The following is a 16,141-nucleotide window of genomic DNA, read 5'->3' on the forward strand; positions in this document are numbered from 1 at the left end:
ACCCAGACATGTGGTCCACGAATGAAGTCTGTTGACTTCCTGTGTGGTAGGAGTTGTAATAATGGCCAACGTGGACTCTCCTAGATCCATGAATCTTTCCTTCTTTATTCATTTCTTCTCCACCCCTGCTCCTCCCTGCACACCTCTCCAAAAGTGGGACGATAGTCTCCTCAGAACTTTCTTCCCCGAGTACGTGCAGGCCATGTCTCTCCTGCTCCATCCCACTCTCATTTCACCTGTCCAGTCCATCCCTTTTAGAGACTGTGGGGGGCGGGTGTGGACCCACCCCTGTGGAAAAAGGGCAAAAAGATCTTACATTGGGCTCACCATCCCCAACCTCAGCCCCCTGTTGGGCTGAAGGGCAGATGAGTATCTCCTGACAGTCTTGAAAAGGTTAGAGATCAATCAATAGTCGGTGATTATGAAGGCCCCATTGACAAGGCTGTCCCTGTTGGGGAGATGGATGCATCCCGCTGTTGATTCTGAAGGTCAGGAAACATTTAGAGTACGCAACCAACTCCCCTTATTCTGAGTTCCAAGCTCACTAAGCAACATCCTCATTAATAGGAATCCTTTATAGGTCTGCCTACAGGGAGAGAATGGCTAGTCATGCTGACATGAACATTCCAGCCCCAAAGACATTTTTGGTCCTCATTGTAAGTGACTACATTGGCAAAAAGGAAGCCACTTCCGTTCTCCCTGCCCTTCTTGGGGCCCTCTATGGCAGCAGGTGCCCACTCCTAGCTTTTAAAAATATTGACAAGTTTAGCGATACTCTTGCTTGTAAATGTCTATGGCCCAAAGGTTGGAGAAACCGAATTTTACCCCCCCCCTTTTAAAATTCCTTCACCCATTAGTTACCAGTTTGGCAAGCATGTATTTAATGGGATTTAAGGTGTGCTGTGCTAGGCACTTCGAAGGGCAAATAAAGCTTAGCCCCTAAGTATGGAGATTTTTGGCAAATGTAAGCAGCTTTTTCTAGGTTTTTACCTCTTTGATTATGTTTAAATCAGTTTTTGAGTCTGAACACATTGTGATATCAGCCTCTTCCTAGGCAGAGAGGTCACTGGTTTTCAAGTTCAATTTGTTTATGTATTTCCTTCCTAGGCTCTGGGAATGACGTCATCCCAGGATCGAGCCGTGGTCAAAAAAAAACTCAAGGAAATGAAGGTATCTCTCGAGAAGGCTCGGAAGGCTCAAGAGAAGATGGAAAAACAAAGAGAAAAGCTGAGGAGGAAGGAGCAAGAGCAGATGCAGAGGAAGTCTAAAAAGACAGAAAAGATGACCGCTGTGTCAGAGGGTGCTGGCGAGCAGTGACGCACACCCCCTCCCAGACAGCTCTCCCCTCTTCCCGCCCTGGTCTCCTCCCGGGGACAGAAGGAACTGATGGCAGGGGTAATGTGCTCTAGGCCCAGTGGGGAACCGCGTGTGGCATACCTGCATTTTCTGCAATAATAGAATACACTTTTAATTATCGCCTCCTGAAATAATCCCAAGCCACCTTTGTTTATTACCAAACCAAGGGTCTCATTTGTGAAAGATGCAAAATAGCTGTGTTCCTCTCTTCTCTTACTTACCACCCTCTTGTGTTGCATTGGGTGGGTGCTGTCCCTGGGGGAATCGGTGTTACCCTGCCCAGGAAAAGCATGGTGTGTCTCAGAGCACCATGACTTTTCAGTCTGGGAATCCTGAAACTATGCAGTGGCTTGTATCTGCGTGGCCAAGAGCCCCACTCTACCGTGAGATCGGGGCTCCGGAATCTGCTCCAGTGTGTGGACAGTGTTTGTGTCTGGACAGTGAGACAACCCCACTGTAACAACACGGGTGCCAGGCCGCATAATTATATCCGGTGGCAAAAAGCAAGCAAGCTCTTCTGTTTGCTGGGCATCCGAAAGAGAGAAAACAATTCATGATTTGTTAACCCCAGAAGGAAGCAGAAGCCCTCAGATTGTGGATGTGGGTATTACCTCGGGGTTCTGAGGGTAACATTTGTCCTCCAGATTGAGCTGAACAAAGGAAAAAATCAGAGGTTAACACAGCCCCAGGATGTTGGGATCCATTGTTTACTTTGCTCCCGCTGTGTGTTCAGTAGTTCAGCGACACAGACACACATAATGTAGTTCCTTTATTCCCCCAACAAATTGAACAGGAAATTGATTTTTAAGGAAACCAGCATTTTCAGGTTTCCTCTCCTGGGGAACATTCTGGCTAGTCTTCAGCCTGACTGTGACATAATCAGGAACTTGTCACATATTTTCTACTTAAGATTTCCCAAGTGGGCTTAGTTAGTGTTTTAACAAATGTACTTTTAAGAAAAATAGAAATACCAGTTAGAGAAAATTTAGATGTGAGTAACACATCTCAACCAGAGAAGCAATTTTATTGAGCACACAGAATGTTCCCGTAAAGGAGAGCTGACAGATTTTATAGATGTTTTGAATGGTTTTTCTGAGCCGTTCTCTTTCATTCTTTAGAGATTTCCATGTTACAGGTAAAGTTTGTTTAAGAGAGTTCACAGGAGACAGTCTACCAGCGGAGACAGTTATGCTGATTTTAAAGCCAGTATATGAAGGATTTCGGCATTTCATCCAACTAATTCAAGCAGAAGAGACTAGGATAGAAGGAGGAGAAAATAAACTCATCTTGAGACACTTCCAATGATCGGTTATTGTTTGTTGTTGTTGTTTTGCTTTTTATGCTTGTGTTTCCGGTTCTGCGTTGGCTATAAAAATGAGGTCATCCATTTTCCGGTTCTGTGTTGGCTATAAAATGAGGTACTACATTGTAGGGGGGGTCTTTGTCTGTACCATACACTGGACAGGTCGTATACACAGAGCTTGGGGAAGGCCTTTGAAGGTTCCAGGTAACAGATAATGTAAAGGGGGCCCCGCCCATCTAGCACCAACTTGTATTTTGGACATTGTGACTTTTTTTTTAATTAATTAAAATATATATATATATATATATATATATATATATATATATATTTTTTTTTTTTTTTGCTTGCCTGAATATCTGAAATCTGGAATTGGCTACACTAGAAACTTATAATCCTGTCTCTCCCTAAGGCCTGTTTCCTTTTTGGTGACAGAGTATTGTCTGTTCTACTTTGATCCTGTTGTCCCTAGTACAAATCATTCATTCAATGCTCAGAAACATTGACATAAAGTAACATTGTGTTTTACAATGATTGGAGTCGCTATGTATGTCTTTCTGACTATCTTCATTTGCTGTATGATAATGAAACTGCCATACTGGATACTCTATCAATATTTGAGATGTGTGGTGCTTTGCTATTTATTAATATCCTGAGAAACAAGGAATCACTATTCATGAACTACAAAATTCAGCAGATCTTTTCTAATACTAAAAGACTAAATTAGTCAAAATCTGGTAATACTAGTGCTTGCTAATGTAAATTTTTTGCCATTTTTGCTTATCTTCGGGGGGAAAAAAGTGATCTGGATCACACTGGAAGTTTTGCTCTATATTCATTTTAGGAATGGAAATAGAGGATGATTATCTCAAGTGATGTTTACTCTCTGGAAATATTTGAAAATGGCTGTACATACTGGAAATGTCTATAAGTCTCAGTCTCTGCACATAATTTATGATCTCTAGTGTATCGCATTTCCTTAAATGTTTTAGAAGTATTGTTCTTGAACTTTATTTGTACGCTTCCAATGTTTAGACCAATGACCAGCTGAAAATATTATAAATCAAATCCTTCTTCCTCAAATCACATAGTTTGTATTATAAGTATTTTGATTTTTAAGTTAAGTTACAGTGATTTTAGGTCTTAATGAGTTATTTTAATATTACTACTTAAAACTGCTGAAATTGTAAAAGGCACTTGATTTGACTGTCCAGCCAAGGATGACCTGTAACTGATTGATCGAAGAGTATGAAAACAAAGTGCAGGACCTCAGAACTTATGAACATTTATTCATATTATTTATTATTCATATTATTTCTTTTCTTGACTCTAGTGCATGATGCCTAATTGAGGTCCCAGTGTCTTCAACAACTCCTACTCTAATGCTAGTGGTTTTCGGTGTCCCTACAGTTTAACATAGACTTGTTGCTTCATGAACTGTAAGAACTTTGCAGTTTTTTTTATTTATCAGAAAATGAACAAAAAGGGAATATCTGGTTGCTATAAACTATATTCCTTCAGTGACAGCTCAGTATGACTCTAACAATAGCCAAACTGTTTTGGGGTATAGGTAATGCTTTGCGGGGTAGGGAATGTGTGATGAGGTCAAGCTGTAGACAGGGACAGAGTTTTCCATTAAAGGACTTTAGTTTTTATAATGGATTACTTGATTTAAGACCATCTCCCTTAAAGTAACTCACAATCTATGTAATAGGTTTTTTTTCTTCTTCTTCTTCTTCTTCCTTTTTTTTTTTTTTTTTTTTTTTTTTTTTTGCCTGAATCCAAAGTGTACTTCAGAGTGCTTCATTAGGGCAGGAACCTAATTTTACCCATTTGGGCACATTGATGAAGTCCACCATTAATTTCATGACAGTAAAACTGTCCTTCCACGTTATCCTCCTTTAGTTGGGGTTGCCATGGGTTTCCAGCCCTCAACATCACGGAAGTATTTTGAACCCACCATGGTTCGTGACGGCAGTGTGCTAGTGCTCATTCCAAACTTAACTTTCAAGGGGCATGAAATGGGACCACCTACTCTGGGCTTCTTTGTTGTTGTTGCCAACAAAGTGCCAAGAGGACAGGGGAGGAACCCAATTAACCCTTGCTGCTGCCTTTCATCCTATGTCATCCCTGGCCCGAGATCATAAGCTGCCCCCAGGCCTGAGCTACAAAAACAGTCACGGATTGTTCGATCTAGGACCTTAATTAACCTTTATGGTTTTTTTGCTGAGGACAAAGAATTCTCGTTTAGGTTGTTGGTGTAATAGGATCAACATGTGCTTTAAAATTATATTTTAAAAGGTAAATAAAAAATTGCATTTATATGGATGTTCTAACTCATTTATAAATGTTAAAGATTATATAGACCGAGCTTCAAGAGCAGAAACCAGTGTTTGAAGAGTCTAAACGGAGAGGTCCCCATGATTCTAAAAGAACTATTTATACTTTAGAGGTATTGTAGCTCCTCATTACATTGACATATTTAAGAATTACCAAATTCCATTTAAACCACTAAATTTTCTGTCCCAGTAGGGCCCTGGTGAGGAGCATTTCAATCTGGTGGATACTGGTCACTATAGTTCACGTCACCTACTTAGTGCTAAGTCCTCAGTGCTTTCTGAAGGAAAGGTAAAATGAAAAACAAAAGCCCAGGGTTTTTAAAAAAAGCTTTTCAAATTTATCTTTAATCAAGGACCTATCCTTCTACTGTTCTGAAGCTAAGCATGGAAGGATGAGGACCAGAAATAAAATGTGCATATTTTCCACTAGAATTGTTTTCCTTCTGATAATAGGGTTGGGAGGGTTGGGGAGTCAATTCTCAAAAGAAAGCCATGGTATATGAAATATGAATGTGTTTCCATGGCTCCTTCCTGAAAAACAGCCTGGGTCTGTAGGCAGATTTTTGTTTTTATATTTGTCTTAGGTATTTAAAGTCTCAGGAAATTTAGTCTTGGTCCAAAATACTGCGGGGGGGGGGGGGATCCTACTACACAGTACACCAGTAGTATTTGAACAATTTAGCATAGCGGTGTAGACTTGACCCCACCAGGAAGCCAGAGGGCAAAGAGAAAGCTTACAGAATCTACTTTCCCCTGGAAAATAAAAGGTTCAAGTTCTACTTTAGGGTAAACAGAGGGTCTTCAGTGCTGCTGTGTGAGCGTCTGTGTGGATGTGTCGAGGGAATGGTTCTGACTTGAAGCTAACGTATGTACGCGGTGTGGACCAATCACAGCATGTGACCTGCTTCTGGACCTACAGACTGGGGAAGGACGGAAACGGGATGATTTGACCCTACCCCAACCCCAAAACTGCTTAAGATTCGAGAACGAATAGGAGGTAATGCCTAAGAGAACCAGAGGCAACTTCTCGATAATGTGCATGCTGCGTGTGTAGATGTACAGAACTACATATGTGTGAATATATTCCCACCTTACATACACACACACACACACTCCGCAATGACACTGCATAAAAAATATATATATTGTATATGGAACTTGGTCATGTCAGTTAGGACCCCAAGCAGTAATCATAGCCTTATTGCCACTTTGTGTGTTTGTGTACATTGAATGACTCATAAGATTTTCAGAGATTTTTTTAATGTAAGTATTTCTACTAAATGCACTTATCCTTCTACATGTTTATATATTTTGGTAAAATTGATTTATTAGATACTTGGTATTTTAGTAAGATAAAGTTTCTTCAAATGTTTGGTTAATGCTTTGATGTCAAGATTGCACATTGCTGAGTCGAACCTCAGAAATTTATGCAGCTTTGGGCATTTTCAACTGCGGACCGCAGTTTCCTTGGCTAAAAATTGCACGTGTGTTCTTGTGCATTCGCTCATGCTCCCCAGCAACCTACTTGGTAGCTGTGACGCTTCAGTCACTACCTGCTGGCTCTCTGGTGGCCCTGTTGCCATCACGTGATCACTATTTACTTCTTCCGTGGAGTGACGGCATGGTTAGGTCAGTGCCAAACACGATGCAAGCGGCTGTGAGCGGGAGTATGTTGTTGGAAGGTGTCCACTTCTCTTGCTTTCAGCTGTTGTATCCAGACACCCAGGTTTTCTTTAAAGGATTTAAATCTTTCACCCGTGAAAGAACAATTGGCCACGAAGAGTTAAATTACCTTGAAAAGTGGGAACTAATAGGCACTCCAGCTAGATCACACCTCCCAACATCATCAGATTTAGTTAGTGTTTTGTGAAACCCCTCAAATTATCTATCCTTATCTATGTATGTTTTCCTTAATATAATTTATGGTCGCCCCTACTGCTTTTGTATTTTTTAATGGTGGTGCTATTAAACCACAAGCACGCCTGCTACGTATCACTAACCAACCCGGCCAGCTGGAAAGAGAAACAAGAGAGAATGAATTCTATTCCATCGTAAGAAGTTGATTTATTTTAACTTTTCTTTATGTATCACTAAAGGAAAAGGGTTGTTTGAAAAACCTTTTAAGTCCAATAAATATGGATAGCATGTTATCTGAAACTTTTAATTTGTACATTTCGGTGTCTGATCATTTGCATGGAAGAGACAATAGTGCCACGTCTAAATTGTTCTCTTGTGCTTGGTTAATATGTACTTCTCTAGATTGTTCCGTTTCAAGCGACATTTCTTACTCTTTGGTTTTCAGAGGCATTTGAAGCAAACTATCACAATGGTCCTCTGTTTTCTGACCGATCTAAAAATACCTGTGATTAAATTTGTCAGTGTAAATAAATTTATTGCCAATGAGTATTATTGTTGTTAGACAACGAATGCAATAAAAAGAGAAATACAGACATCTGTCGGAGTAGGCTGGTTTTTGGTTTGGGTTTTTTTCCCCTCTTCCATTTTCACCTTCAACTAAAATAAGCCCTGACTGGGTAAACCTGTATTAACTGCCAAAATGCATCTATCAAGCAAGAGCAGAGTGCACGTTTTCCAGGGAAGTGAAACTAAAAATGAGTTTTAGCCCCAGCAAAGTGTAAATTGGCAGCTAGCATTACATATGAAAGCACAGTTAGGGAACTGGGTATAAAGTAGAAGGTGTTCCACTAGAAGCTTCCTCACCCGCCTTCTGATTCCCACGGCGTGTCTCCAGTACCTGTCAGCCTGGCCAGGCTCTGTGACAAACACAGTCAGTGGCGGGCCTCGCCTCGCACAGCACAGGGCAAGCTCAGGGCAGGCCGGCCCATGGGGCGGGGTTCTTGGTGGCAATTTTATTTCTAAAACCTTAAATGTTCTGAAGACTCGAATGTAGCAAATGAAGGATATCAGTTTCTCTCCCTCTCTCGCTCTCTGTCTCTGTCTCTCTCACATACACACGAGCCATAATTGATCTGTGACTAAACCTTCAGCAAAAAATAAATGAAATAAGCTGGTTTTTCTCTTCCTCAGAGTATGTTATGAAACCCCTCACTGAGGGGAAGCACATATCCCTTTTTGACTGGCCGTAAGCATATGCTATGTCAAACTGAATAGCTTGCCTGCTTTTTCTGTTGGGTGGGTTGTGGGAAGAATTTGCTTATTCTGTCAAGAACAAGAGGGAATAGAATGTAGTTATTTCATTGATGAGATCAAGCAACTCTTTTTAAAGGAAATATGGGGGCTTTTTCAACATAAGCCCAAAAGCCATCAATAGTTTCAAGACAATATTTGAGAAAATCCAACTTCAAGAGCTGTGAACAGCGTCACTGAGTAATTGAGTGCTCCTAGGGCATATGATATTATGCTCCCTGAAATGGTGACTAAAACAACTCTAATCCGATATGAGAAAAGTGTTTTTCGATCCAAACAAAATGTTCCCATTTATTCCTTTAAGTTAGTAGCCTTAAGATGTTGACAGTTCTCAATTTATCAGCAGACTGTTTTCCCCAAAATGCCAGACCTGACGTCATCATGGCAAGTGCCTTGGAGGAACTTTGTTTCTAATGTGACTGCCTTAGCATCCCAAAGAACTCATCTGGCTGGGAAGCCATACTTTCAAAAGAGACAGACAAATAAAAACAAGTATCCTTTTCATACCAGCTTCAATAAGAAAATGACAAAAGTCATCTCTTCTTCCTAATCACATCCCTCAGAAGATAGGGCAAGATTGTTGACTTTTTTTTGTTTGCCTTTCTACTGTTTTCTTGTGAGCCTCCCCTGCAAATTACAATAAGAAAAAACAAACAACAACAGAAAACAAAACAACACCTGGTTGAGGGGATGGGCAGTGGGTGTCATGTGTGGCTTAGTCAGTTAAGCGTCTGACTCTTGATCTCAGGCTGGGTCTCCAGTCTTGGGGTCATGAGATCAAGCCCCATGTTGGGATCCACCCTGGGTGGGGAGCTTACTTAAAAATACCAATAACAGCAACAACAAAAACCAGCCCCACTACCACTTGTAACAACAGTACTGTCTTCGGGGGCATTTAGCTTTACCTGAGTGGATTATGGGCCTCAGTCCATCTTCAATCACTGAAGCTAACACACTTCTTTTCTTTCTTTCTTTTTTTTTAAGATTTTATTTATTTATTTATTTATTTGACAGACAGAGATCACAAGTAGGCAAGAGAGGTAGGCAGAGAGAGAGGGGGGGAAGCAGGCTCCCTGCTGAGCAGAGAGCCTGATGAGGACCCAGGACCCTGGAACCATGACCTGAGCCGAAGGCAGAGGCTTTAACCCACTGAGCCACCCAGGCGCCCCAATAAACTTCTTTTCAATGGGGCAAAGCCACTAACATGTACAGTTTATGCTGAGATCACAACACTCCCAAGAATGTTAAGATTTTACCTACATGTCATCGCTACCAGAGAACTGAGTGAGAGTAAAAGGAGAAATGGGGGTCATTTAGGCTTCCATTTACTGAGAAAGTCCTACACCGGAAGGGAAATGGGATTCAGATTGTGCCATGGCTTTGCTAAGGAGGGGTGCCTGGAGCTGAGGGAAACTTCGTAGGTCACCTATAGTTTCCCAGCAGGTGACCCAGAGTTCCTGAGGACTGCGGTCTGGGACGACTCGTGAGATCATTATGCTCCTCTGTTTCCAGAACAAGATTCAGCAAGGCAGCAGCAAGCGTCATGGGCTCCCCAGGCCACACCCATTTTAGGGAAAGGACATTTGGATCACACGCAGTTAAACGATTTAAGGCCGGGCAACTGATGCGGCAACTATAGCCATTTTATTGACAGGATTTTTATTGGTAAATGGAGTTTTCGAGTATTTCTAGACTGATTTGTTACTGTACTTTAAAAAGCCTTATGCACTGATTCTGTTCCCAGGTAAATAGCACTGTCTTCCTTCCTGATGTGCAAATGGAGGGTCAGTGCTCACCGTTCAGACCAGATCACCGTGGCCCTGGAGATGCAACAAGCCGTTGAAATGGTGGGCTCACGGTGTGCGTGACACAGGGGCAGATCCACCTGCTAGAGCTTGCAGTAGAGAGCTCTGTGGAACACGGTGCCAACTAGCAGCTTCCCTTTGTACACAGAAGCCACCGAACTTCCTTGCAACATTGTACCATTTTCTGCATAAACCTGTGTAACTTTGGGCTCTTCTGTTAAAATGTCCTGGATTCGGATCACCTATCAAAGAAGGAACATTAGCTTACTATTTTTTTTTCATTTTTTGAAGATTTTTATTTATTTATTTGACAGAGAGATCATAAGTAGGCAGAGAGGCAGGCAGAGTGAGAGGGGAAAGCAGGAGTCTGACCCAAGGCTGGATCCCAGGACCCTGAGATCATGACCTGAGCTGAAGGCAGAGGCTTTAACCCTTAAGTTTCTTTTCAACTCTTAACTTCTTAACATTTTTAAGCCTTTAGGATAAAATACAGTGTCTGGAAGAAAGGATGCTTACATACAAAAACACCAAATATGCAAACTGGGAGGGCCAGTGCCTATACATAAAGGGTTAATGGGAGCATTTAAAAGGACCTTTTTAAAACAGCCAGCCCCAGTTGCACCTGAGCAGCTCAGTCCTTTAAGCTTCAGACTCTTGGTTTTTGGCTCAGGTCCTGATCTCATGGAGCCCAGTGTGGGGGCGATGTGCTCAGTCCGGAGTCTGCTGGAAGATTCTCTCTCCCTGTCCCTCCCCCCCGACTAGTGCATGCATTCTCCTTCTCTCTCTAAAATAAATAAATAAATCTTTAAACAAAAATAAAAATAAAAAGTAAAACAGCCAGCCCAAAAGACAGACATAGTAGTTACTTAACTGGGAAATAGGTGATGGGGCACCTTGACTTAAGTAAGCCTCTTTCTAATAAAAGTCAGTCACTCTTCCATGGGGCAGTGCATTAGGTAATGGATTGTTACTACTTTTTGCTATTCCTTACCAGATCCATCATTAGAAAGGAAGCACTTTTTCCAGAACAGCAAACCAAGTCCATGCTATAGCAAATGACCTAAGTTCACCAGATGAGCTAACAAGCAAGAACAAATTAGAATCTAACATTCTGCTTTGTTCTGCACAGTGAACACACCACAGCATACACTTCCCCAATTCTGTTAAACATACCACACAGCCATCCTAATAGCTAAGAACCAGGAAAAGGCACAAAGGATTGCCATTAAATATAATCACGATTGTCCTGTAAGCCTGAAGAGAAAGGGTATGAAGGGCCATAAAGTAATTGGAAATACACATTTGGTTTGGGGGTTACTTAATCTAAGAGACATGGGCTTTATTAATTTTTTTTAAGATTTCATTATTTTTTTTGATAGAGAGAGATCACAAGTAGGCACAGAGGCAGGCAGAGAGAGAGGGGGAAGCAGGCTCCCCGCTGAGCAGAGAGCCCGATGCGGGGCTCGATCCCAGGACCCTGAGATCATGACCTGAGCCGAAGGCAGAGGCTTAAACCACTGAGCCACCCAGGCGCCCCAAGACATGGGCTTTAAAAAGAAAAAGGTTTTTTCGGTGGGTGGAAATGAGGCTGATTCTTAAAACTAAACTTTAAAAAGAATACATAGCCATAAACTATGTCAAAAACGGTATCGGTTATTTAACATAAATAACATGCATAACACGTACTGAAAAACTCAAAACAGAAAACCCCAGATGAGTCACAGAAATGTTCAAATGCCTATAGCAAAGTGCGTCTCAAAACTCTTGTTTGCACAGCCAAAATAGTCTGCCGAGTTAAGACCATGAAGATGAATGGGGTCTTTGGGTACTATAACTAAGAGGGAAGGAAAGGTCTTTTAAACCAAAATAATTCCAGCAAGTGATGGATCTTCCCATTCTGCAGGGAAGGTTTGGAGAGGACGCCATATGGACATCAGGCCTGGCGCATTGTGTGAACTTGGGCATATACGGACGCGCGGGAACAGGGGATTAAAAGGAAAGGCAAGCTACAAACAAATGATTAGACCTGCGGTCCATTCTGTTGTTTAGTTTGTTTTTTAACTATTGTGAATTCCCAAGTTGAAGAAACTCATCACTGAAGTAAAGATAGGGACTCCAGCCCTCCACTCTGCCGAGACTCTCACGAAAGCCTACGATGAAGTTTCCTTTGCCCCCAGCTCTGGCTCAGGGTCAGCCCAGGAGCAGCAGCAGCAGGGGAGTGGGAGGACTGAGAGGGAGTAGAGTGTTTGTTCCAGGCTTCCTCCCTGCAGGGTCCCCACTGGTTGTCTATGTCCCCCAACCAGAGGCCAGGTTCCCCTCAGGGGACCCTGTCCACACTCAGCTCTGCTCTCATTCGACTTTCTGGTAACCACTTCCTGCCTCCCGCACGAACTCTGGAGTAATGCATTATCTTCCTTTCATTTCCCTACGTATGCCCACACCTTTGTATACAGGACCCTTATTAAATCTCCTCAAATTACCCAATTTAAATGTACCATCTGTCTCCTGCCTAGATTATGACTAAAATTCCTCCCAAAGTCAAACTCCTTTTTCTCTCTCATCATTTGGATCATCTATCCACGTCTCTCCTTATATTTGCACATGTAATTGAGATTTATGCTTCCAACCGAGAAACAGCGGGGAATAAGGTCGCCAATCTGATTCATTTTTCAAACTAACCTCTGATGCGGGAGGGTTCTCCGGATCATAGAAGAAGATCTTCATGCCATTGGGATGGCATCCAACCCAAAGGTCCCCTGTCACAGGATCCACAGATATGTTATCCACGAGTGTGTTAAAGTCCAGGGACTTCCAGGTTAAAACAGGGAGAGAAGGAAGGACAGAAAGTGAAAACAATTGAGAGGTGACGGAACAATCTCTCAGGGGAAGCTATCATCTTGTTCTCCTCGGTCTCCACACTGCTGGTTCCAGAGCACAGTTCTGCTGCATTTCAATATCGCTCAGAGAGTTCCTCTGACTTTCCATCTATATTAGCATTTCATCAGTTTCCAGGACAGAGGAGGGAAGGGGAAAATGCAGAATGGCAAGCAAGACTGTTAGAAGTCAGAGGAAGTCATCTGGACTAACATCTGTGCATAAACCTAAGAAAAAGTTTTAAGTGCTGCATAAAAGAGTTCCTTCTACAAAAACATGTGCAAATGATACTTTTATAAGCATTCAGAAAACAACCAGGAAATGTGGATTCGTTTTGAATGAGCACATTGATGAAATGTAGGCTCCTCTTTAATGGCTAAAATATAGGCTGTACAGCCAGAAAAGAAATGATCACCCAGGGTCTAATTTTTGCCATGGAGTAGGGGAAAAGTTTCTTCTTTGGTTTTCTGATGTTATTTAACTCCCTGTTCTTCTGCTGTTTATTTTCTAAATATAAGTCGCAAGCATGTGATGACTGCACAGATTGCTGTCGAGGCTTTGTACCAGGATCATAAATAATACCAATGATTCTTAATTCTACCATTCATCATCTTGGCTGCCTTCTACTGGGAGAAATCACATCTATTTGTTTACCTCCAGCTCTCCGTTGGAGAAGTAATATCTACCGTGTACCTCAAACAGAGGCCAGGACACCTCAGTGCCTAGAGACCATGTAATAGCTGCTGGTGACTCACTGCAGAGGCCAGAGTGTGGGCGGGGAGCTGCGGCAAACTGGCGCTGCCCTGCCCTGGGCTCCCTGCTCTAAATGAGACCTCTCCCCGCAAGTCCATGATGGGGCTGCAGGGGCCAAGCCCCCCAGCAGAGCCTCCTCCCAGAGCCATCATCCATTCTTTCCCTGGAGACAGGCCAGGTCGGCCAAAGGAGGCAGCCAAGCAGACATCCTCTGGCCAGAATCAGCCCCAGGCCTTCTCTGTCCCTGCAAACACCCATCCATCACAGTGTCAGACAATCTACGTAGATCCCGCCATTTTCTTTAGACAAGGAAAATGTGTGTCTGGGGGCTCTGTGCTGTTTGCTGGCTTTGGGAGGGGTAGCTGTCGATTTCTGAACTGCATGGCGGTTGAAACCCTCCAGAGATGTGAGCTGGGGTGAGAGAAGAGAAGGACACCCAAGCACGGGGTACCTGTTCATTTGACACACGATTACTGAGTTCCCACCGTGTGCTCTGGAAGCAGCTCAGCTCCCGGAGAGCGGGTACTGGTAAGTGGCAGACCTGTCTCCTGCCCAGGCGGAGCTGACAGTCCCGCAGGGAACCCCTTTTGGGCCCAGCAACTAACTCCTGTCTTGTAGATCTCTAATTCCTAGCAAAACTCACTCACTACAATGCACGCAACGACACATTTCAAGCTTCCACAAAGCCAAGTGGAAGATGGTACATTTCTTGATAAAGGAAACTGAATAAATGATTCTCATTGCAAAAAACTGTGTCCTCTGTTAACAAGTATCCCAATTTTTAGAGAATGGGAAAGCACTGAAGTAGGACTAATTCATTGGCTGTGTCCTGGAATTTTTTTTTTCTTTTTATGGAGGAGGGGATTATTTTATTGTGGTGAAATACACATAACATGAAATGTGTCATTTTAACCACTTTAAAGGTAAGATTCAGTGGCATTCGTACACTCACAGGGTTTTGCAAGCATTACCCCCAACTATTTCCAGAAACTTTCATCATCCCAAACAGAAACTCTGTACCCAATATCTCCCCATTCCTATCTCCGTGATTCCCCGGTGACCCCTATTCCAATTTTTGTCTATGAATTTGCTTATTCTAGGACCTCATATAAGTGGAATCACACAATATTTGTCCTTTCGGGTTTGGCTTACTTCACTTAGCATGAGATCCTCAAGGTTCCATCCATGTGGGGGCATGTATTAGGACTGCATTCCTTTTTAAGGCTGAATAATATTCCATTGTCTGTGCATACCACATTTTGACAGGACATAAACCCACCCACACCTCATCACAAATTCTAAGATCAGTTGCAGCTCATTTATCAAATTTCCTGATGCTCCAAGTATTAATGAATTAACTCATCTTGATTACCCACTCCTTCAAAAGAAAAAAAATAATGGAGTCACAGAAGTAGACTCAACTGAATTGTTACGTCAGCAGATGGGGCCTTACCTGTTGCCAAAAGTGGAAGCCAAATGTCAAATAGGTCCTTGGCAGGACCAGCGTCTTTACCCTTCTGTGTTGAATATCTATTGGATGGGGCTCCAGTCTTATAAAATTAACATTCAATTTGCAAAAGTAACTATTGTTACAACCACCATTCCTTTTCATTCCGTCAGCCAGTAGGAGTGTGTGAAATTCCATTTTACTTCCGCTAATACCAAATTGGCCACACCGATGATTTTTAATGTCAAACGTGATGCCACGTTGGATGCTGCTTTGAGCTCATTTTCCCGCAGTGAAGCCCCTCACGACAGCACATTGCATGTCCTGATGGGAACCACCCCGCAGGGCCTGGTGACGGCGCCTCGGGCTGGGGACGGCTGCGGCAAGACAGCCAGGTCCTGTTTGTAAGGGAGAGAGGACTACCTTCACCCAGCTCCACTTTCCTGCTTCTTCCTCTTTCCTCTCCTTTGTGTTTTTACTTCTTCTGACCCAAACCTTCAGATCAGATCATAATCGATGGAGGTGGAAGTTAAACCCCTGAATCGTACCCAGCCCCATCGTATTAACTGAACAGGTCTTTGTTGAGTGCCTACTACCTGTTGGGAACTCTTTCGGGAACAAAGAGAAAACACCCTGTCCTTCTGGCACTTAAACCCTAGTGGAAAGGACGGCCGATAGGACAGATAAAATATATAGCATTTCACTTACAAAATGTAAGTAAAATATGTAATATTAGCAATGAATGTTGAAGGGAATTTAAAGCCATCAGGAGAAAAGAAGTGTGTGTGTGTTTTGGAGGAGGTCATCAAGAGGAAGTGACCCCCAGTTGATCCTCAAGCTGGACCCAAGCATTTGGAGGCTCCTTGACTCCTCCCCTATCTTTGGGATATACATTCTGCCCACTGTTTCCACAGTGGGAGCTGTTCCAAGGACATAGCCTTGAGAGAGTAACATGTTACTGAGACCATCTGGACAGTGTGTGTGGCTGAATCCAGTTAAGACCTCTACGTAAACTTTTAAGATTCTGGTCGGAGGGTGTGTAGATCGACTTGTACCACGGCTGCTCAAGACAAGCCTCATATGTCATTTCTCTTATTAA

The 16,141-nt window shown here is 42.7% G+C and overlaps 2 protein-coding genes across 13 annotated transcripts in view; one reads left to right on the top strand and one right to left on the bottom strand.

The window, feature by feature from the left end:
* The window catches only part of PPP1R9A (protein phosphatase 1 regulatory subunit 9A), a 304,701-nt gene extending 297,256 nt beyond the window's left edge, over positions 1 to 7,445 (top strand). For all 11 annotated transcript variants that reach the window (XM_059171151.1, XM_059171154.1, XM_059171155.1 and 8 more), the window contains one exon: positions 1,108 to 7,445. In XM_059171151.1, coding sequence (XP_059027134.1) covers positions 1,108 to 1,317 — 210 coding nt within the window. In that variant the 3' untranslated portion in view covers positions 1,318 to 7,445. The remainder of the gene's footprint in view (positions 1 to 1,107) is intronic.
* Positions 7,446 to 9,805: 2,360 nt separating this feature from the next.
* Positions 9,806 to 16,141, bottom strand: part of PON1 (paraoxonase 1) — a 30,211-nt gene continuing 23,875 nt past the window's right edge. For both annotated transcript variants that reach the window (XM_059171164.1, XM_059171165.1), the window contains exons 8-9: positions 12,648 to 12,776; positions 9,806 to 10,210 (exon numbers count right to left, since the gene is read on the bottom strand). In XM_059171164.1, the coding sequence (XP_059027147.1) occupies positions 10,052 to 10,210; positions 12,648 to 12,776 (288 nt within the window). In that variant the 3' untranslated portion in view covers positions 9,806 to 10,051. The remainder of the gene's footprint in view (positions 10,211 to 12,647; positions 12,777 to 16,141) is intronic.

This window comes from Mustela lutreola, chromosome 4 (genome assembly GCF_030435805.1).
Source record: "Mustela lutreola isolate mMusLut2 chromosome 4, mMusLut2.pri, whole genome shotgun sequence".
NCBI lineage: Eukaryota > Metazoa > Chordata > Mammalia > Carnivora > Mustelidae > Mustela > Mustela lutreola.